Here is an 18,135-nt window from a genome sequence, read left to right as displayed (position 1 = left end):
TTCTAGTTTCTAGTCATCCAATTGCACCCATCTTTATTTCTGCCTTCTTTTTGTTGCCGTGCCCCTTGCGGCAGGCCAGTCAGGACAGAGTCCTATCATATTATTGAAACTCTGGTCTCTCTTTTGAAAATTGCCTGCTTCCATACTTCAATCCATCTGTCTATGGTCGTTAATGACTCTCTATTTTTATTTTCGTTTAAAGGAGACTTTAAATTTTATACTAAAATAGAAAGGAAAAGGGAGAGAACTTGAAAGTTGCACTAATAAAAGAATAAATCTTATATATACTGATAATATATATATTATCACCGTTTGATTCATGAAATGTGTGTAAAAATTAAATTTTAAAATCAAAATTTACGTAATTGTTATTCATCTAACGCCGCTGACAATGTATATAATAATGTTAGTGTAAGAAAGATTAATCCTTCATAAAAATCTCATAACTAAAGCCTATTGAACGGTTGGCCACCGCATTAAGTGCTTTTGTGGAGTAGAGATTGAAAAATGACTTTCATTAGTTGCAACCTACTAAAAGAAGACAAAAAATACACGACTTTTATTGACAGTGTTTTAATTTCCGTCGATCCATGAAATGTCAAAAAAAAAAAAAAAAAACTGATAAAAACCTCCCGGTCGCCATCGCTGTGCGGAAGAGTATTTAATGACTAAAAATTTTTCAAGTCGTTCACACTTTTAGTTGCAGGATACGTTCTTGGCCATGCTGCTGGTACAATTTGTATTCTGGATTTGGCAATAGAAAAGATATATATATATATATATATTTTTTTTTTTATCGACACGATAGAATTCTTATAACCTAAACTAACCTATTCTAGAGGGGAAGGGGAGGGGACTCGATGTGAGTAGAAACTCCATCAAAACTGGTCAATGAAAACCGTCACATATTGTGACAAATTTTGTGGGAGGCAAGGTTCGAACCCTGACCTCTCGCACTTCTTAGCTTGGGATGACCACTGGACCTTTGGTCCAATGGCTGACAATAGAAAAGATAACCAAATGAATTTTCCTACGTCTTCTTCCACACGGAAAATATCGCAGATGCATTCAGAAATGCTAGAAATTGGATGACTAGTCTGGTCTACGACTGCGACCATCTTTAGTGCATGACTTCAAACCTTAACTGAAATATGCAAGGCCTAAGTGTAAAAGGTGTTCCTGCTCTACACAAATTCTGGTAATGTCCTGAAGTTCTTCATCCACCCCCTCTCCCCAACTACAAATTTCGTCACAAGCCAAGTATTAAGCACCTAAATTTTTAGACTTAAAAAACTCAATGGCCTTACTGTTGTCCCCTTTGAAACTTCTGATGCAGCAGTATTAATGGTCTCAAGCAATTCTTCTGGGTTTGTCAAGCAGGGGGTTCTTGAATTTTGGCAAATGAGTTATTGGGCAGTACGATGAGTAAAAATCTTTACTTTACTAGGTCTTTAAATCCATCCATTGAGGACCAAAGGGGAAGGAATATGAAATTCGAAAGACCATTCTTCAATACCCTTTGCCAGTAACTACTTGGCACATTCGAATGAATCTCAGTGTTTGATAATATTAAAGTCAAGAATTGTTATAGAATAAGAAATTGTTTATTAACTTTTTTAAACACAAGTCAAAATTGATAGTTAACGAAAAAAATTTGCATATAAATAAATTGAGTGTGATTCTGTTTTAAGTTCTGCTTTAATGGTAAGAAAGTCAATCTCAAACACAATTTTTAATCTTGCAAAAAATCATCAAGCTAAATTTTTGTTCCAGAGTTAAACAATTCTGAACTTGCAAAATGAAACTCATGTTGTCTCGAATTTTTAGTGCACAGAGTGTGAAAGGTTCGAGGCAAGTGTGAAAGTGGGAATTGGAGACGACAAAGAAGGATCGGCAGTCAAAGACTTTAAACACGCTTTTGTTTCGCAACCACTACCAGTACAGTACAAACGTATGTCTATTCCTAGCAGCAAAGAAAGTCAAGCACTCCAGTCTCCTTCCCTTTCTTTCCTTAAGCTCCCTTTATTGCACCAGTCTCGGTCGTCGCTGTGACTGTTTGTGTTTGTGTTTGTGTTTGTGAGAGAGAGAGAGGGGGGGACAGAAAGAGAGAGCTTTGGAAAAACTAGTAGTACTGATATTATGGAATAGCCTGATAGGCATTGCTTCTTTGACCCGATCCCCTCAACAGTAAAAATCCATCATCTCAAACAAATCTTTCTTCTAGCTTTTCTTCCCAAAGACTTGATCTTTTTCCTTGTCCATCTGAACTGCAGTCGGAAGTCTGAAGACCCATTTGCTGAAAGCCATTATAAAGATTCACACCGGCTGTAAATATATATCTTTGCTTGCTAATCTTCTTTTGAGGTAGCTATTCTGATTTTTCAGTTGTTTTAGTGCTTGTATGCTACGCTGTTAATTGTTTCTTGGAAAGCAATCTGTAATTGGGTTTGAATCGTTTGAGTCAAGTCTTGCCTGTCCTCTCGGGAGCTATATTGTGTTGGTTGTGAAACTTGGGATCAATCAATCAAGCTCTCAACTTTATCAGTGGAGAACAAGATTTCTTTTTCATGTTGATTTGAAGAAACCATTCTTGCTTTTGTGGATCCTTAAATTTTCAGTTTAGGGCTCGACAGCGTCTTAGTTGCAGGTTTTGTCTCTATCCTTTTAATCGTTGTTTTTTTTTTAACTTCATTTTTTCCCTAAAATTGTCCTCATCCATGTGGAACAGATTTTGCTCATAACTTTTTCATTAATTTCAAGATTTCAAATGGATGGGTAGCCTTATGTTTGTTTTTAGTGTTTCAATTCTATAGTCGGTCTTTGCTGCATCGAGCTGGCCTCCCCCCCCCCCCCCCCCCCCCAAGCCACACCACAAAAAAAGAGCAAAAAAAAAAAAAACCCCCGCCAAGGTTTTGCATCACCTCATGCAGTTTTCTGGGGTAATTAGACATAATTTCCGTGGTCTATGTAACATGCTTTTACTATTATTGTTGAACAGACTCATGCCTCTGGTTTCTTGAGTTTGTTTTGAGACTGAAATTATATGCATTAGACTTAAGCGTTCCTTATTTGTATCCTCGTCTTGATTTTTGGATGTTTTGCAGAGTGCTGATTTGTTTCTGTTGGTGTGCATTTGGTTTGGGGGACCTTATGAGGCTTGGAGTTTCCAAATCTGTATATACAAGTATTCTGTGTGCCAGTCAACCATATAAGTAGTTTTTCATCCCTTGGACTATTTAGTTTCTGCTTGTGCCTTGACGAGGATGTCACTCCATAGACGAGCTCTTACTGCTCTTGCTGCTGTCCTTGCCTGGTTTTTTGCCAATGCTTCTTTCAGTAATGGTAATCCGAGAGATGTTGATTGTCTGAGAGCTGTAAAACAGACGTTAGAAGATCCGTTGAATTCCTTATCTACATGGAATTTTGACAATTCAACCGAAGGTTTTATCTGCAAGTTTACTGGAATTGAATGCTGGCATCCAGATGAGAATAAGGTGTTAAATGTACGACTTTCGAGCATGGGACTGAAGGGGGAGTTTCCGCGTGATCTTGCAAATTGCTCATCTCTGACAGGTTTAGATCTTTCCAGCAACAACATCAGTGGAAAAATTCCACCTGACATCTCCAGTATAATTAAGTTTGTTACCACTCTTGATCTGTCCTCCAACCATTTATCGGGACAAATCCCAGAAGATCTTGCAAATTGTTCATTTTTAAACAGTCTTAAGCTGGACAACAACCAACTAACGGGGCATATTCCTCTAGAGATTGGTCTACTTGATCGACTGAAGACATTTAGTGTAAAAAACAATCAGCTGACTGGGCCTGTTCCAACGTTTATAAATGCTAGTGTTAATGCAGACAGCTATGCAAGTAATCCAGGGCTATGTGGGAGTCCGCTGCCGGCGTGCCAGGGTCCTTCAAAGAAACCACGGACAGGAATTATTGTCGGGGCAGCTGTTGGTGGGGTAACCATTGCAGCTTTAGCGGTTGGTTTTGGAATGTTCTTCTTTATGCGTAGGTTGCCTGGAAAGAAGAAGGAAGATGATCCTGAAGGAAACAAATGGGCAAAGAGCCTTAAGGGTGCCAAAGGCACCAAGGTAAGATGACTATCTGTGCCTCTTGCGGTCGTAAGATGACAATATTATGCATTGGGCTATTCGCCTGACATCCAAAGAATTTTCTGAATGCAAGTTGCATGCTAGTTTTAACTGTTTTGTGTCAATGCTGTACGAGGTATGTTAGCGCTTAACAATCTCATGAATAACTGTACTGATATTCAGTTGAACTATGTCTCATAATTGATTGAATAAGTTAGTGTTATATGGTAATTTTGTTGTCCTTATTAATGACCTGTAAGTCCATCATTATAACACCCAATCCTCTTATTTCCAGCTTTCAATGTTTGAGAAATCAGTTTCAAAAATGAGATTAAGTGATTTAATGAAGGCCACCAGCAATTTTAGCAAAAACAACATAATTGGGTCTGGAAGAACGGGTGCTATGTACAAGGCATTACTTGAGGATGGAACATCACTCATGGTGAAGAGGTTGCAGGACACTCAGCACTCAGAGAAAGAGTTTGTTTCTGAGATGGCTACATTAGGAAATATAAGGCACCGCAACTTGGTTCCTCTCCTGGGGTTTTGCATGGCTAAGAAAGAGAGGCTTTTAGTCTACAAGCTTATGCCGAATGGATCCCTCCATGATAAACTGCATTTCCCACATGATGCTGACAAAAAAATGGATTGGCCTTTGAGGCTTAAAATTGCTGTTCGAGCAGCTAAAGGTTTTGCATGGCTCCATCATAATTGCAATCCTCGCATTATTCATCGAAATATAAGCTCCAAATGCATTTTGTTGGATGTTGACTTTGAACCCAAGATATCTGATTTTGGACTTGCTCGGCTTATGAACCCCATTGACACTCATTTGAGTACTTTTGTCAATGGAGAATTTGGTGACTTGGGTTATGTTGCCCCTGAGTATACAAGAACCCTAGTGGCCACTCCAAAGGGGGATGTCTTCAGTTTCGGTGTTGTGCTTCTTGAGTTGGTTACAGGAGAGCTGCCTACCTCTGTGGCAAAGGCACCAGAAAGCTTTAAGGGAAACCTGGTGGAATGGATTTCCAATCTATCAATCAACTCCAAACTTCACGATGCAATTGATCAGTCTTTGGTTGCAAAGGGTTATGATGGTGAGCTTTTCCAGTTTCTCAAAGTTGCCTGTAGCTGTGTACTGCCTGCACCCAAGGAGAGGCCTACAATGTTTGAAGTATACCAGCTTTTAAGGGCCATTGGACAGCGATATAACTTCACCACAGAAGATGACATTTTGGTGCTTTCAGAAAATGGAGATGCAGATCAACTACAGGAGCTTATTGTTGCTCGTGAAGGAATAGAGATGCAATAAAGGTATGAGTAGGTGAGATAGTATTAACGAAACCATATATATGTAACTATCAAAAGTTGTTCATTTTCAAATAAATGTTGATAAATCATGTGAGCAGTTTGGTTATTAGTTTTGGGTATCATGCTGGATCACTTATAACGTGGCATGTGATTTTGCTGAATATCTTCTTATTGTTGTGTAAGCCTTAGATTAGATCTGTGATACCAGATTGTTGGGTGATCTGTGGGTTGATTCTGCCTTTGTCTTTTGTTATGGTAACTGTCTTATCATTCTTATGGTAAAGTTTATGCTACGAACCCTTTGTAACGTTGTACTTTATGCAACATGGCCCTGCTTGCTAGACAACGTTCACCAATGCACCTTCCAAACAAGAGGAAGTTCATACCTCTCTGGGTTATCAAGGTCGCTAAAATATCATCTTAGCTATGAAATTCCATTTGGCAATATAGTTTTCTTCTCTTGTTTGACATTTTCTCATGATAGTATCATTTATTTAAAGTTATTGTTGTGTAAGGCTCAGCATATATTTGGATATTGCAGTTCTTCTATGTTGGGGTTGGGATCATTAGCTTGCCTGAGCAGTTTGTTTATGACATACTTTCCTCACTCTGTAGCTCTGTGTGGATGTATTCTTTCGCTTTCATGTTGAATTTGCTTTATTAGCATGCTGTGCTGCGTTTTTTGTTTTTGTTGTTGTGCCTTCACTATATTTTTCCATTTGTTTAACCTTCTTTTTGCTTGTAAATTCTGTTAGGCCCAGCTGGGGATATAAGCTATAATTTAAAATCTTCTTGTGATTCTGTATTAATGTACAGGGTATGAAGTCCATGGTTCCTTTTCTCCTCCTTTCTGGTTTCTGCTTGAGACCTCTTCTGTCCCACTCTCTCTTCTGGAGTTATATGTAGAATTCACCAGAATTACACCAGCATCCTTTCTCTTTTTGGGTGTTTTTTGGTTTTTTTTGTGTGTGTGTGTGTGGTTTTGGATGGGATTTTGAACCTGAATCTCAGATTCTTCCATTATTCTTCATGCACATTGATACATCCAAACTTGCTAACTTATGGAACCTAAGAATATGATTCACCTGGAGCCCATATACGAAATTGAATTTTCTCTAGTGCTGTATGATGCATGCTGAAACTTGATTTATTGTGCTGTTGTGTGATGCAAGCTTACTGTTAACTATTATTGAAAAAATGTTGCTAATTATTTGTTGTTATTATCTTTAATCCTTTATGGAACCTGTAGCGCGATATTGCCCTGATGGTGCATTGCATGCTTCTGTGGCTGTATTACATCAGAAAGACGCAATTTTTCAAGCATGGTTATGCTTTCAAAAAGGCTTGGATAATATATGGCACAACAACCAATAGAGTCTCAGATGGCCATGGCAGTGTGTAATTTCAGAACAGCAGTGTATTGTTTCATAGTTAAAACTGAGAGAAACAAACGAGGCATGGACATTACAAGTTTTATCCTCGTAATATCACACTCGTATGTCTCCTTTATTCTTCCATCTTCCTCTTTAATACCTCATTCCCAAGAGATAATATGGGTAGGGGTAGCTAAATATACTTCGCATAAGTGACAAATTTCTCGTGTGTTCCCTGCCTTCCCTTTCGTCAGTAAACCTTGTGGTAAATGTCCTACTACTTTATTGGGAACTTCATTAGGGGAGCAAGACATGCAACGATACACTTAGCGGACAGCGTCTATCCTGCCACTCTGCCTAGTTTGAAAGCACACTTGCATGGAGACATGCACACACACACACACACGAACAATTAGAGACATGCACATGTACACATACATAAATTGAAAGCAGTGATTAAGCTGACCGACAGCAGTAAAAAACGGATTACCTTTCCTGTACCTTTGAAGGTTCAGTTCTTATGAGACTCTGTTATTTACTAACTCTATAATATTTTGTTATCCTGTTTATCTTTGATAGAGGTTCTGATATTTTGATTTTCTTTTTGGTGGTTGTTATTTGTATGATATATTTATCGTGTGCTAAATCTGCCCTCCTTGGTTCTGCTCACGCACTTTGTTATTCTCTGCCGAGTAGTGCTTAACCTTTAGCATGCATTTGGCTAGGCAAAGAATTTCAATTTCTTTTGTTTTGTGGTTTCCAGTACTTTCCCACTGTTATGCAGGCATTTCCATTTTTCTTAGGACATCATAGGTTTTATGGAACTTGTGTCTGTCTTCCCAAAATTCTTCCTCCCTCTCAATTTACCCGAATCTGATGCACAGGCTGAAGTTGCATTTTCACTCGGAAGTGTTGTCTGAAACATAACAATCCAAATCCACGTCTTTTTCTGCCGGAAGAAGTATCTCAACTATCTGGAAAGCAAATAATATGTAGTCTTCGTTGTTAGTTAGATATACAAGGGATACCAAATACATTATGCAGAACTTACCAGCCTTGCTTTTAAGAGAGGTATTTGAGTACCAAAGCTATAAGAAAACTCATCAGATTCTCTGGTAACCACCATGCCTACTGGTGTAGACGGTGGTCTTGAGTTGTTAAAACAGTCTTGTGCTATATTTATAGCGTTCCTTTCCGATTGAGAATTTGCCAAGTGAGTTTTCTTGAAGAGCTGTGTTGATTCGATTCGACCATTTGTATCTTTTAAAGCCCCGCCCCGCCCCCATCATCTTTCTTCTGAGAAGAAGATGGCACCTGGTCTTTTTCTCTTCAGCTGATTTGGTTGACAGGGTGCTCATCTAAAGCGGCTGACGCTGTTCCAATTTTGTAGTATTGGTCGCATCTACTACGTTAGTTTACCTTTAAAATCCGACTCTGTTATGTTGTGTCGGTGGACAACAAACATGCCCCTCGAGTACCAGGAAATGGTCAAATTGGTCACCGCCTAAACTCGCCGTTGTCGTCATTTTGTCGCGTCAGTTCTTATTGATGCGGCCGCCGGCAACTCAGAATTATGCCACGTAAGCTGTAACGCGCGAAAGAAAATAAAAAAAAAAAAAACATATAATAGCTCATTGATGCTGCGGAATCCATCCAAGTGGCAGGATGATCAGAAGGCTGCTCCCGTGTTGCTCTCTAACCTTGTGAGGTTTAAAATCTTCAATAAATTTAAAAATGATTCATGGATTTTGGTTTTAAGATTCAGCTCAACCGGCAGAGATATCAATCAATCAATTGTGAGATTCGTTCTATTTCTTTAGTTCTTCCGTTCTCTAGTTATTAAATAGTACAATACCTTAAACCTATAATAGCAAATCAAGTTTGCTTTTCTCTGTTTTTTCTTCCGGTTGGTTTACTGACTAAATTGGTCAAAATGATTTTAAATACTCGTTGTAGAGAGTCGAGCGACCTTGTTCACCACAAAAAAAAAAAAAATTGGGTAATTAACTCGTGCCATTTTGAATAATTTGGTGATCATTTTGGTCATTTATTATTTGAGATATATATTTCGTTGGGAGAATGATTAATACTTTTTTTTAAAATTTTTATAAATACCTTGTTTCATGCGAAGATGAATGGACTTAAGTGTGTAACCCAATATTGTTGAAGGCCGTAAGCCCCCAAAAAAGTCTACAATATCTATAAGAAGAAAAGTTAAAAGGGAATAGGAATATAGGATGGGATATGTTGTGATGATGCTGTCCCATCTTTCAAAGTAATCGTACTTTGGTTTGCCAAAAAAGGATCTTTTCAAGTAAACGGTCGACTTGACAATCTTTCGAGGTAATCAATATATCGCCGAAAACAAAAAGAATATCTTTCAAGCAAGCAGCCGACTTAACGCTTTAAAGAATTCTTTGCTGACCGCGGGTGGCGCTTTCTACATAAATTATTGGGACACGAGGACGTAGAACGGTGTTGGACCGGCGGTGCAAGGCTTGTAATGATCAGAGATTTAAACAATTCGACGGCCAACATCTGATCGGAGTCATTTGTCGGTCGAGTCAAGTGTTAACTGTGTCTGTGCGAAGATGAGACATGCATGAAAACCTCGGATATAGTAATAAATTATTAGTACATGAGATGAGATGCTACGTCTTGGTTAGAATATAGAGTATCGCTTCATTGGTACGACCAAAATATAGAATATAGGTGTTTTCCAACTGATAACGTCAGGCAATACCAGAATGCCCCCCAACGCCTTCTGAGTCGTCGTGATGCTTTTGTGTCCCACAAGAATATTTTTTTTTTCCCAGAAAACAAAAAATTACAAACGTCTGTTTGAACTTTCTCTTAGCTATGGCCATTCCTGACTTTGACTGATATGTAATTAGTGGCAGAATAATAGTCAACAAAACCTAACAAAGTTCCACCACGGGAAAACGAAACACAAGAAGAAGAACAAGATGTACACAAAAAAAAAAATTTAAAAAAAAAAAAAAACCGAGAGGGAGTAGTAGAAGATTTCAATCGAGGCACAAGTTCATTAGAATATTCCTCTCCTGATAAACTTTCACAAGTTCGTCGCAGCCTCATCGCACACAGCAAAATACACGAGAGACATTACAATTTACAAGCAAGAAACATAAAACTACTTTCTTTTCTTAAATTGGGAAAAATGAAAAACTACTAAACGATAAAAGTAGAAAAGCAAGAACAATGGAAAATCTCCAATTTGTCAAGCATCTGGTTGTCCGGCACCGCTAATTAATTCGGCTACAAATTCATCAATATTCCTATCAGAACTCCCACCCTCATCAATAGCTTCCTTAGCTAAAGTCTTCCATTTAATGCCATTCTCTTTGATTTGCTTGCCCCTTTCTCCCTCCATAATCTCCCTTATACAGGAAACTAACGTTTCCCTTCTCACAATGCCTTTCTCATCCGCTGCAGCCCTCACACCAACCCCCCAAACGTCCTCAATAAACTTAGCATTGGTGGGCTGGTCCGTTAACAGCGGCGCTGCCACCACCGGCACGCCTAAACTCAATGCCTCCATCACCGAATTGAGCCCACAGTGGGTAACGAAACATGCAACCGATTCATGTGCTAATACCTCAAGCTGTGGACTCCATGTCACCACCAACCCTTTCTCCGACGTCTCATCAACGAAGTTGCTTGGTAGCTTTTCCTTCTCAAGCGCCCTCACCACCCATAAGAATCTGAATCCGATCTCCATCAAAGCTGAAGCTATTTCCTCGACTTGTTCTGCTTCGATCCCTATCCAGCTACCGAATGCCACATAAACAACCGAGTCCTTCGGCTGATTGTCTAGCCAGTTGATGCACAAGCTCGAGTCTGGCTTGTAGAGATTGATCCCATAACCTGTATCATCCTCAAGGCGTTTATCCAAGTACATGGATGGAACTGTTGGACCCACTGTCTTCACTCGCCAAAGTCTCGCCATCCAATTCAGCACCTGTTCAATCATAATATACTATTTGGTTGATTTACTGTTACTGTGCAGTAGATATAACTAGCACGAGAGGATGAAATGCTTACATCTTCCTCCAATTTGTGGAAATTGCTGAGGATGACCCAATCTGCTTGATCAACGTTGGAGAACTGATTGACAAGTATGTGACGAAAAGCAGGATACGAATCGGGAAGGTAGATAAAGGACGGAGTTTCCTTTGGTTGGAGCAGCGGCAATCCAGGAAGGGAAATAGGTGAGTCTGAAAGAGGGACCGGTAGAAGCCCATGATAAACATGGTAGTAGATGCTGTTTACAGCACAAGTTTGAGTGAAAAAAGCAGCCGTAACAAGTCCAAACCGCTTAGCTACATCAAGAGCCCATGTCAAGTGTGGATCATAAATCACGGCCTGAACTGGTGCGCCATCGTCTTCTAGTTTCGTGATAAGATCAGCCAAGGTTTTCGAGCCGACGGTGGCAAATTTTTCCACGTAGGCCTCGAAGCTTTCAGCTGCTGCATAGCCACCGTCGTCGTAGCCATCTGAAATGGTTTCAAAGTTAATTGACCTCTTAGGATCGGCGTGCATAGACTCGGACAGGGAGACAGTGTTGGCAAAGGTGACTTTGACACCCTTTGCCTCCAAACGTTTACAGAATTGGAGCAAGGGGTTTATGTGGCCCTGGACAGGTAATGGCAGAGCTAGAACATGAACCTTGCTTGCTGCCATCGTCATTTCCTTCGATTTTTCTGTGTATTTCTGTCCGAGTACTGCGACTACTAAGAACTAATAAGAATGCCGTTCTCCCAGTGGACCGCAGTCTTCTGCTGGCCGCCAGAGTTGACTTGTCAGAAAGAAAAAGATAGGGAAAGGAGCTGGGAAGGCGGGAAAACTTGCAGTGCAAGCGTTGTCGACCGATTTTGCGCATTTCAATAAAATGTAAATTTGTTTGATTATATATTATGCAAATTAATTGTAACACAAAATGTAAGTTTAGAACACTTTGTTGTGAGTTGAGAGCCCAATCAAGCGCTATGTTTGGATTGTAAATTATTTGAAATATTTTTACTGTAGCATTTTTTGTGATGTGATGTATGTGAGATAAAAAAATAATTGGGAAGATAAAAAGGTATATTGGAAATTGTAATAATGATGTAAGCAAATATATTTGGCCAAATAAATTGCTTTCCAAACAAATGGGTATTTAACTTCAGGAATAGTTGCTCCTGCCCCTAATTTCGGGAAGAATGATGAGCACGCTTTTCAAAAATTCTTAAAAGATTTGTTGTCCTCGTCCTTCCTTGATGCCTGCAGGCTGAAGCACGTTTTCATGGATGAGGGGCAGAGCGGTCCATCTGATGACTGCTCCTGAGCTGTTTACGGTCGAGATTTGATTCAAAAAAATTATACGATTCAAATTATTTTTTATATCTCGTTTTTAATGACGTATGTGGGATTCATAAAAATTTGTTCTAAAATTACACGTTGTACCAATAAAGTGACGCCGTATGTAAACAAAATTATGCGAGGTGCAAAATGCACAAAATCGCTAGGAACGGTTGCACCTACGCGTGGTCCCGTTTTCATGCATCCTGAGTTTCCATTCCCCATGTATTAACTTGGGGAAAAAAAAAAAAAAAAAGAACTGCCAGGATATCTTGAACGTTGGCTTATGATGATCTTCCAATTTCCAATGGTTTTAGATGGAATTTTCATCGTAACATATTTCGGGGACTGCTTTTGCATTGTAATTCATCCATCAGTACTTTTTTTTTTTTTTTTTGTATTATCAAACAAACCAGTTATTGAATGGATGAATTTTCAAGACACAGTTAATATTTATGAAACGCGATGCAGAGACTCGTCAATTTTAGAATGGACTCGTTCAGTATGCAGTCATCTTCCAAACAAGTTTTCTTTCTTCCATTTTTTTTTTTTTTTGGGGATTTTTTAGCACATCTGAATGTTTTTTTTATACACAAATTCATTTTAGAATCCAAATTCAAATTGAAATGATCTGATATAGATCCAAACGACTCAACCTTCAACATTAATTTAAAGAGGAAAAAAAATATTGTTTAAGAAGAATGCCGTTCAATTATAGCGGCAGGAACTGTAGATGAAGAACCAACCAAACCTCTTAGAACGGTCTTTCTGTGCAAGGCTTGTAAAATGATAATAATCGTATTTGCATGGGGGGATAGGTACGTGCTATTCGACGGCTGGCTAATTGGACTATTGACCTCTTTATGTCTTCTTTTGCCAAAGCACGTTACCGGCTATTGTCTTTTATTCTAGCGGTCATTGACGTTAGGTTAGTTAGCCCTTCTCTTCAAAAAAAACTCCAGCATCCTTTTGCCATGTACTCTCAGCCAAGACATACTTTGCTTCGGCCAACACTTTCTCAATTAAAATTAGAGTTTGGCTAATGAATGATTGAAAAATTCGTCAAAATAGTTTCAAGGGTTAATTTTTTGACGAAAGGTAAAATTAATTTGAGAAGGGATAGTAAATGTAAATGTGTGCATTGGCGTGATAAGTTAGTGTGGTTTTTTTTTTTTTTAAAAAAAAAAAGACCTTAAAATCAAACATCAGACTTTACACTCTGAATCAACAATTCCCCTTAGATAATTAATCGTCACAATAACTCGATTAGAGTTGATAGATAGTTGGATACCCAAATTATTTCAAATGATATTTGACATGTATCATAAACATATTTTTCAACTCTTTTTTTTATCTCAGATACATCACATCACAAAAAGTGTTACAGTAATTATTTTAAATAATATTTCAAATAAATACTCTATCCAAATAGATGTGTTAATTAATAGTCACGACACTACTGCCTATTTCTTTTTTTTTTTTTAATCCCACAATAATAATAATATTTTCTTTCCCAAAAACAAAGACAATAATATTTTCTTTCCCAAAAAACGCAGTGAAAAACAAACGGCTCTTTAATTCTCCCTCGCAATCGCAGAAGGATGGAACTTATTCTTACTTGTAGCCGTCCTCAATCAATTAAATTCCTCTCTGTTCTTTGTAGTCTTGTACGGAGCAAACTCAAGAACAAAGATCTGCAGTTGCTTGCTAAAAGCCAAAAAGAAACAAGAATATTAACATGCGTTTGTTGCGTACCCAAAACCAAAAGAGACGGAGGAAGGCCCGGGGGAAGAGATAGCGACAGAGACGAGTTCACAACACAAGAAGAAAAGTCGAGCCACACTTTTCTAGTAGAAGAAGAAACTAAAACGATTTTGATAAAAGAAAAAACGAACCTCTCGTAATCTTTTCTTTCCATACAATCTTTCTTTAATTATATATTTTTTTCCACAAGTTCATAGAATTTATTTTCTTTATCCAACTTGATATTACTTTAACCGAAGCATGAATGATTGATTGATGCTATTATGCAACTTGATGCTATTTAGCCGTCTTGAATGAATATTTTGGCACATAATTATAAACACTCCCACGAAGACACGTAGTATATGTTAGCCAATGCATTTCATTTGGAGGCATTCGTCAGCAGCTAGCTGTGCATTACACCTAACATTATAAAATATTACTATTAGATGAGAGTATTGTACAATTGCCCACCCGCCCCCTTGACCCTCCTTTCAAGCCGACTGAGTTCAGAAATTTTGAAAAGAAATGTGTGGTGTTTGTATTCTGGATAGTTCCTAACTTCAATTACGTACGAGGAAATTTGCTTTTGAATCTTGTAAGTACCATCAATGACAAGGGCCTTTTCCTTTGTAGTATTTTCAATTGGAAAGAAACTTGTGATTCTTTCGTCCCACCAGAATTTCTTCTTTCCCAAAATGCAAATGGCTTTTTTCTTCCCCGCAATCCCACATGGATTCAGCTTTCTCTTGCCCGACGCCATTCCTAACTTGGACTAATAATTGAAATTGCCAGCAAACCTTGCTCGGTTTCAGTTCGCACGGTAGGATCAAGTGTGATTGGATAGGAAATTATTTGAAATATTATTTAAAATAATTATCATAGCAAGTTCTGCGATGCGTTATTTATGAGATAAAAATGTGTGTTAAAAAATAAATTTGTGATACACCTTTTACAACGTGATATATATGAAATAAAAATGTGATTAAGAAAAATAAAAAAAGGTGCATTGAAAACATGTATTTGAAATATAGGTAAATAATTTTTTTTGGCAAATAACTCCTATCCAAAAATGGACTTGACTCCTCTTTATTGGATTTTCTTTGTTTTCTGTGGTGCACATTTGGATGCGTGACAGGTGTATTCATTTATTAACTTTGATGCATGACATTTGTATTCATTTATTAACAAGGGTTAGGATTGATCAAATATAAGACCATCATGTCCTTTTCTAATAATTGTCGAAAATGTAGAGAGTCCACCACCACGGAGGAGCCAAATTCAACCAAACACACCCGAGAGAGGGAAAGACAGGAGACTTCACCCGTAGAAAGGTTAAGCACAATTTTCTGGCTGAAGAAACTAATAAAATATATAAGTTGTCTCATTTACTTCATATATTTCAAAGAAACACGAATCATGACATAGAATTTATCGGTACAAGAAATTATTACAAATATAAAAGTACTAAATTATTTATCACGAGAGTACTGTTTGGAGGACAAGGTACGTTGCCCTTTTCAGTGTAGCATCCACGTCTAGTTCTTGGCTTTCTGGCCTGCTAATCCAGCAACAAATTCATCAATGTTCTTATCAGAACTTCCACCGTCATCAATAGCTTCTTTAGCTAAAGCCTTCCATTCAATGGCATTCTCTTTAATCTGCTTTCCCTTTTCTCCCTCCATAATGTCCCTTATACAAGAAACTAACGTTTCCCTTCTCACAATTCCTCTCTCATCCGCATCAGCCTTTACACCAACCCCCCAAATGTCCGCGAGAAACTTAGCATTGGTGGGCTGGTCTGTCCACTGCGGCGCTGCCACCACCGGCACCCCTAAACTCAACGCCTCCAGCACTGAATTGAACCCGCAATGAGTAACAAAACAAGCGACGGATTCATGTGCCAATACCTCAAGCTGTGGACTCCATGTCACCACCAAGCCTTTCTCGGATGTCTCCTCAGCAAATTTGCTTGGAAGCTTTTCCTTCTCAAATGCTCTCACGACCCACAAGAATTTGAATCCGCTTTCCTTCAAAGCTGAAGCTATTTCCTCCACTTGTTCTACGTCAATTTCTGTCCAGCTACCAAATGATACATAAACAACCGAGTCCTTAGGTTGACTATTTAGCCAGTTGAGGCACAAGCTGGAGTCCGGCTTGAAGAGATTTATTCCATAACCGATATCATCCTCAAGGCGTTTATCCAAGTAAATGGATGGAACTGTTGGACCGACTGTAATCACTCGCCAAAGTTTCGCCATCCAATTCACCGCCTGTTTGATGGTAACAACAAACAAAAAGAGATCAAAGTTGGTAGATTTATTATACTGCATAGAATTTAGGATCCCTGCAAGTCATACTCTTCTTGCTAAGAGAGAGGCTCAGCAAGTAGGAAAGGTGTATGCAGTATAGTTGTATAAGGCGAAGAAATGCTTACATCTTCCTCCAATTTGTGGAAATTGTTGAGGATGACCCAATCTGCTTGATCAACGTTGGAGAACTGATTGACAAGCATGTGAAGAAAAGCAGGATACGAATCGGGAAGGTAAACAAAGGACGGAGTTTCCTTTGGTTGGAGCAGTGGCAATCCAGGAAGGGAAATAGGTGAGTGTGAAAGAGGGACCGGTAGAAGTCCATGATAAACATGGTAGTAGATGCTGTTTACAGCACAAGTTTGAGTGAAAAAAGCAGCTGTAACAAGTCCAAATTGCTTAGCTACATCAAGAGCCCATGGTAAGAATGAATCATAAATCACGGCCTGAACTGGTTCGCCCTCGTCTTCAAGCTTCCTGATAAGATCAGCCAACGTCTTTGAGCCGAAGGTGGCCAGTTTTTCAAGATAGGCCCCGGGGCTTTCAGCTGCCGCATAGCCACCTTCATCATGGCCATCTGAAATGGTCTCGAAGTTAATTGCGCTCTTGGGATCTGCGGGGATAGACTTGGAGATGAAGACGCTGTTGACAAAGGTGGTTTTGACGCCTTTTGCCACCAAACGTTTACAGAATTGGAGCATGGGGTTTATGTGGCCTTGGGCAGGATACGGCAGAACTAAAACATGAACTTTGCTGGAATTCATCATGAATTAATCCCTTTTAAGTTTGCCCTTTTGTTTATGTTTCAGCTGTTTCCTGAACCTTGAGTACTCTCAAGTTTCTTCTTTTTCCTCGCGATAGCAACTCCAAGTCGATCTATAACTATGGTTGCATTTGTATGTTTGTAACTTGTACCCTATACATATATATATATGGCGATCGACTAGCTCTCGTTTTCCGTAGGAGATATGGAAGGATGGACCTTCGCACTGCTTTCCAAATTTACCCCTTATTATTCCATATCAAACGGCGGCCTATTATTAGTGGTTGGTAAGTCAAATTTGGCAAAATTCTTGTGGCAGAAACCAAATTGACTGTTTGCTTGACTTTAGATGTGAGGTGCATAATTTGCACTGCTAGCTACAGTCTTTCTTTCACTAGCAGATAAAAAGGGCTAAAATTGGAATGTGAATGATAATATTAATATGATTATTGTCTGCCAATATTAGTCAGTAACACAAAAAATTTGAGATAGACAAAAAGGACATTATAACACTACTGTATATGGGTCCGGAAACGGTAATGCATTATCTCTCATTAGTATAAGAACAAATTATTGTATATACACTTGAAAGAAATTTCTCTAAAGTTAGAAAATTTTTGGGAACTGCAATAAGAATGCATAATAAATAATAAGTTAGGTAGCATCCATCCATCATAACAGATTTTTTATATTTTTCTGTTCGTTTGTTAAAATTGCATCCGCCTATTGTTTCGTCAGTCCCTCACCTATTATATACACTTCTCTATGTCGATAAATGATAGTGGGAAATTATGTCCGAAATTTGTTCAATCACTGGAGAAATTCATTCTCAAATCTCAAGACTTGAAGTAGTACTTCCTTTGTTCCGCTACTGGATCCAAACTTAACTTGCAGATCTCTTTGAAGCTCAGCCGGTTACAACAAGAAGGCCCACTCTCATGTTCTGGCCCAATCGATGATGGACCGACCTCATCCACGCTTTTATTTGTCTTGCGGAAAGCCGCCCGTGTCGTGTGCTCTGTCTTATTTGTTCTCCATTTTGTCAGAAGGAAATAACAACAGAATAACAAGAGTCGGTCTGGCCGTACAAACACGCTAAATTAATTTTAGAGTTAAATGCAGAAAATCCCTACAAACTATTATAAGAATTGCAATTCACACCCTAGGCACTTTAT

The 18,135-nt window shown here is 38.7% G+C and overlaps 3 protein-coding genes across 7 annotated transcripts; 1 reads left to right on the top strand and 2 right to left on the bottom strand.

The window, feature by feature from the left end:
* Nucleotides 1-1,832: 1,832 nt before the first annotated feature.
* LOC113712757 (probably inactive leucine-rich repeat receptor-like protein kinase At5g48380) lies at nucleotides 1,833-8,012 on the top strand. 5 transcript variants are annotated; one of them, XM_072061841.1, is made up of 4 exons: nucleotides 1,925-2,364; nucleotides 3,105-4,100; nucleotides 4,396-5,414; nucleotides 7,669-8,012. In XM_072061841.1, the coding sequence occupies exons 2-3, from the start codon at nucleotides 3,264-3,266 to the stop codon at nucleotides 5,410-5,412; spliced, it is 1,854 nt and encodes a 617-aa protein (XP_071917942.1). In that variant the 5' UTR covers nucleotides 1,925-2,364; nucleotides 3,105-3,263; the 3' UTR covers nucleotides 5,413-5,414; nucleotides 7,669-8,012. The 5 variants fall into 5 exon arrangements, with proteins under 5 accessions (XP_027092116.1, XP_071917942.1, XP_071917938.1 ...); XM_072061837.1 differs by lacking the exon at nucleotides 7,669-8,012 and adding an exon at nucleotides 6,661-7,358; XM_072061844.1 differs by lacking the exon at nucleotides 7,669-8,012 and adding an exon at nucleotides 6,228-6,515.
* Nucleotides 8,013-9,798: 1,786 nt separating this feature from the next.
* On the bottom strand, nucleotides 9,799-11,587 carry LOC113712748 (UDP-glycosyltransferase 74G1-like). Its single transcript, XM_027236303.2, has 2 exons — nucleotides 10,847-11,587; nucleotides 9,799-10,763 (listed from the first exon to the last, which is right to left on the bottom strand). Exons 1-2 carry the CDS (start codon nucleotides 11,489-11,491, stop codon nucleotides 10,023-10,025), a joined length of 1,386 nt encoding a protein of 461 aa, XP_027092104.1. The 5' UTR covers nucleotides 11,492-11,587; the 3' UTR covers nucleotides 9,799-10,022.
* Nucleotides 11,588-15,248: 3,661 nt separating this feature from the next.
* LOC113712740 (UDP-glycosyltransferase 74G1) lies at nucleotides 15,249-17,099 on the bottom strand. Its single transcript, XM_027236292.2, has 2 exons — nucleotides 16,323-17,099; nucleotides 15,249-16,158 (listed from the first exon to the last, which is right to left on the bottom strand). Exons 1-2 carry the CDS (start codon nucleotides 16,962-16,964, stop codon nucleotides 15,424-15,426), a joined length of 1,377 nt encoding a protein of 458 aa, XP_027092093.1. The 5' UTR covers nucleotides 16,965-17,099; the 3' UTR covers nucleotides 15,249-15,423.
* Between the last annotated feature and the right edge of the window lie 1,036 nt (nucleotides 17,100-18,135).

Source organism: Coffea arabica, chromosome 1e, assembly GCF_036785885.1.
Source record: "Coffea arabica cultivar ET-39 chromosome 1e, Coffea Arabica ET-39 HiFi, whole genome shotgun sequence".
NCBI classification, from domain to species: domain Eukaryota; kingdom Viridiplantae; phylum Streptophyta; class Magnoliopsida; order Gentianales; family Rubiaceae; genus Coffea; species Coffea arabica.
The sequence above is the reverse complement of the archived record's forward strand: the minus strand, read 5'-3'. Positions and strand labels throughout refer to the sequence as shown.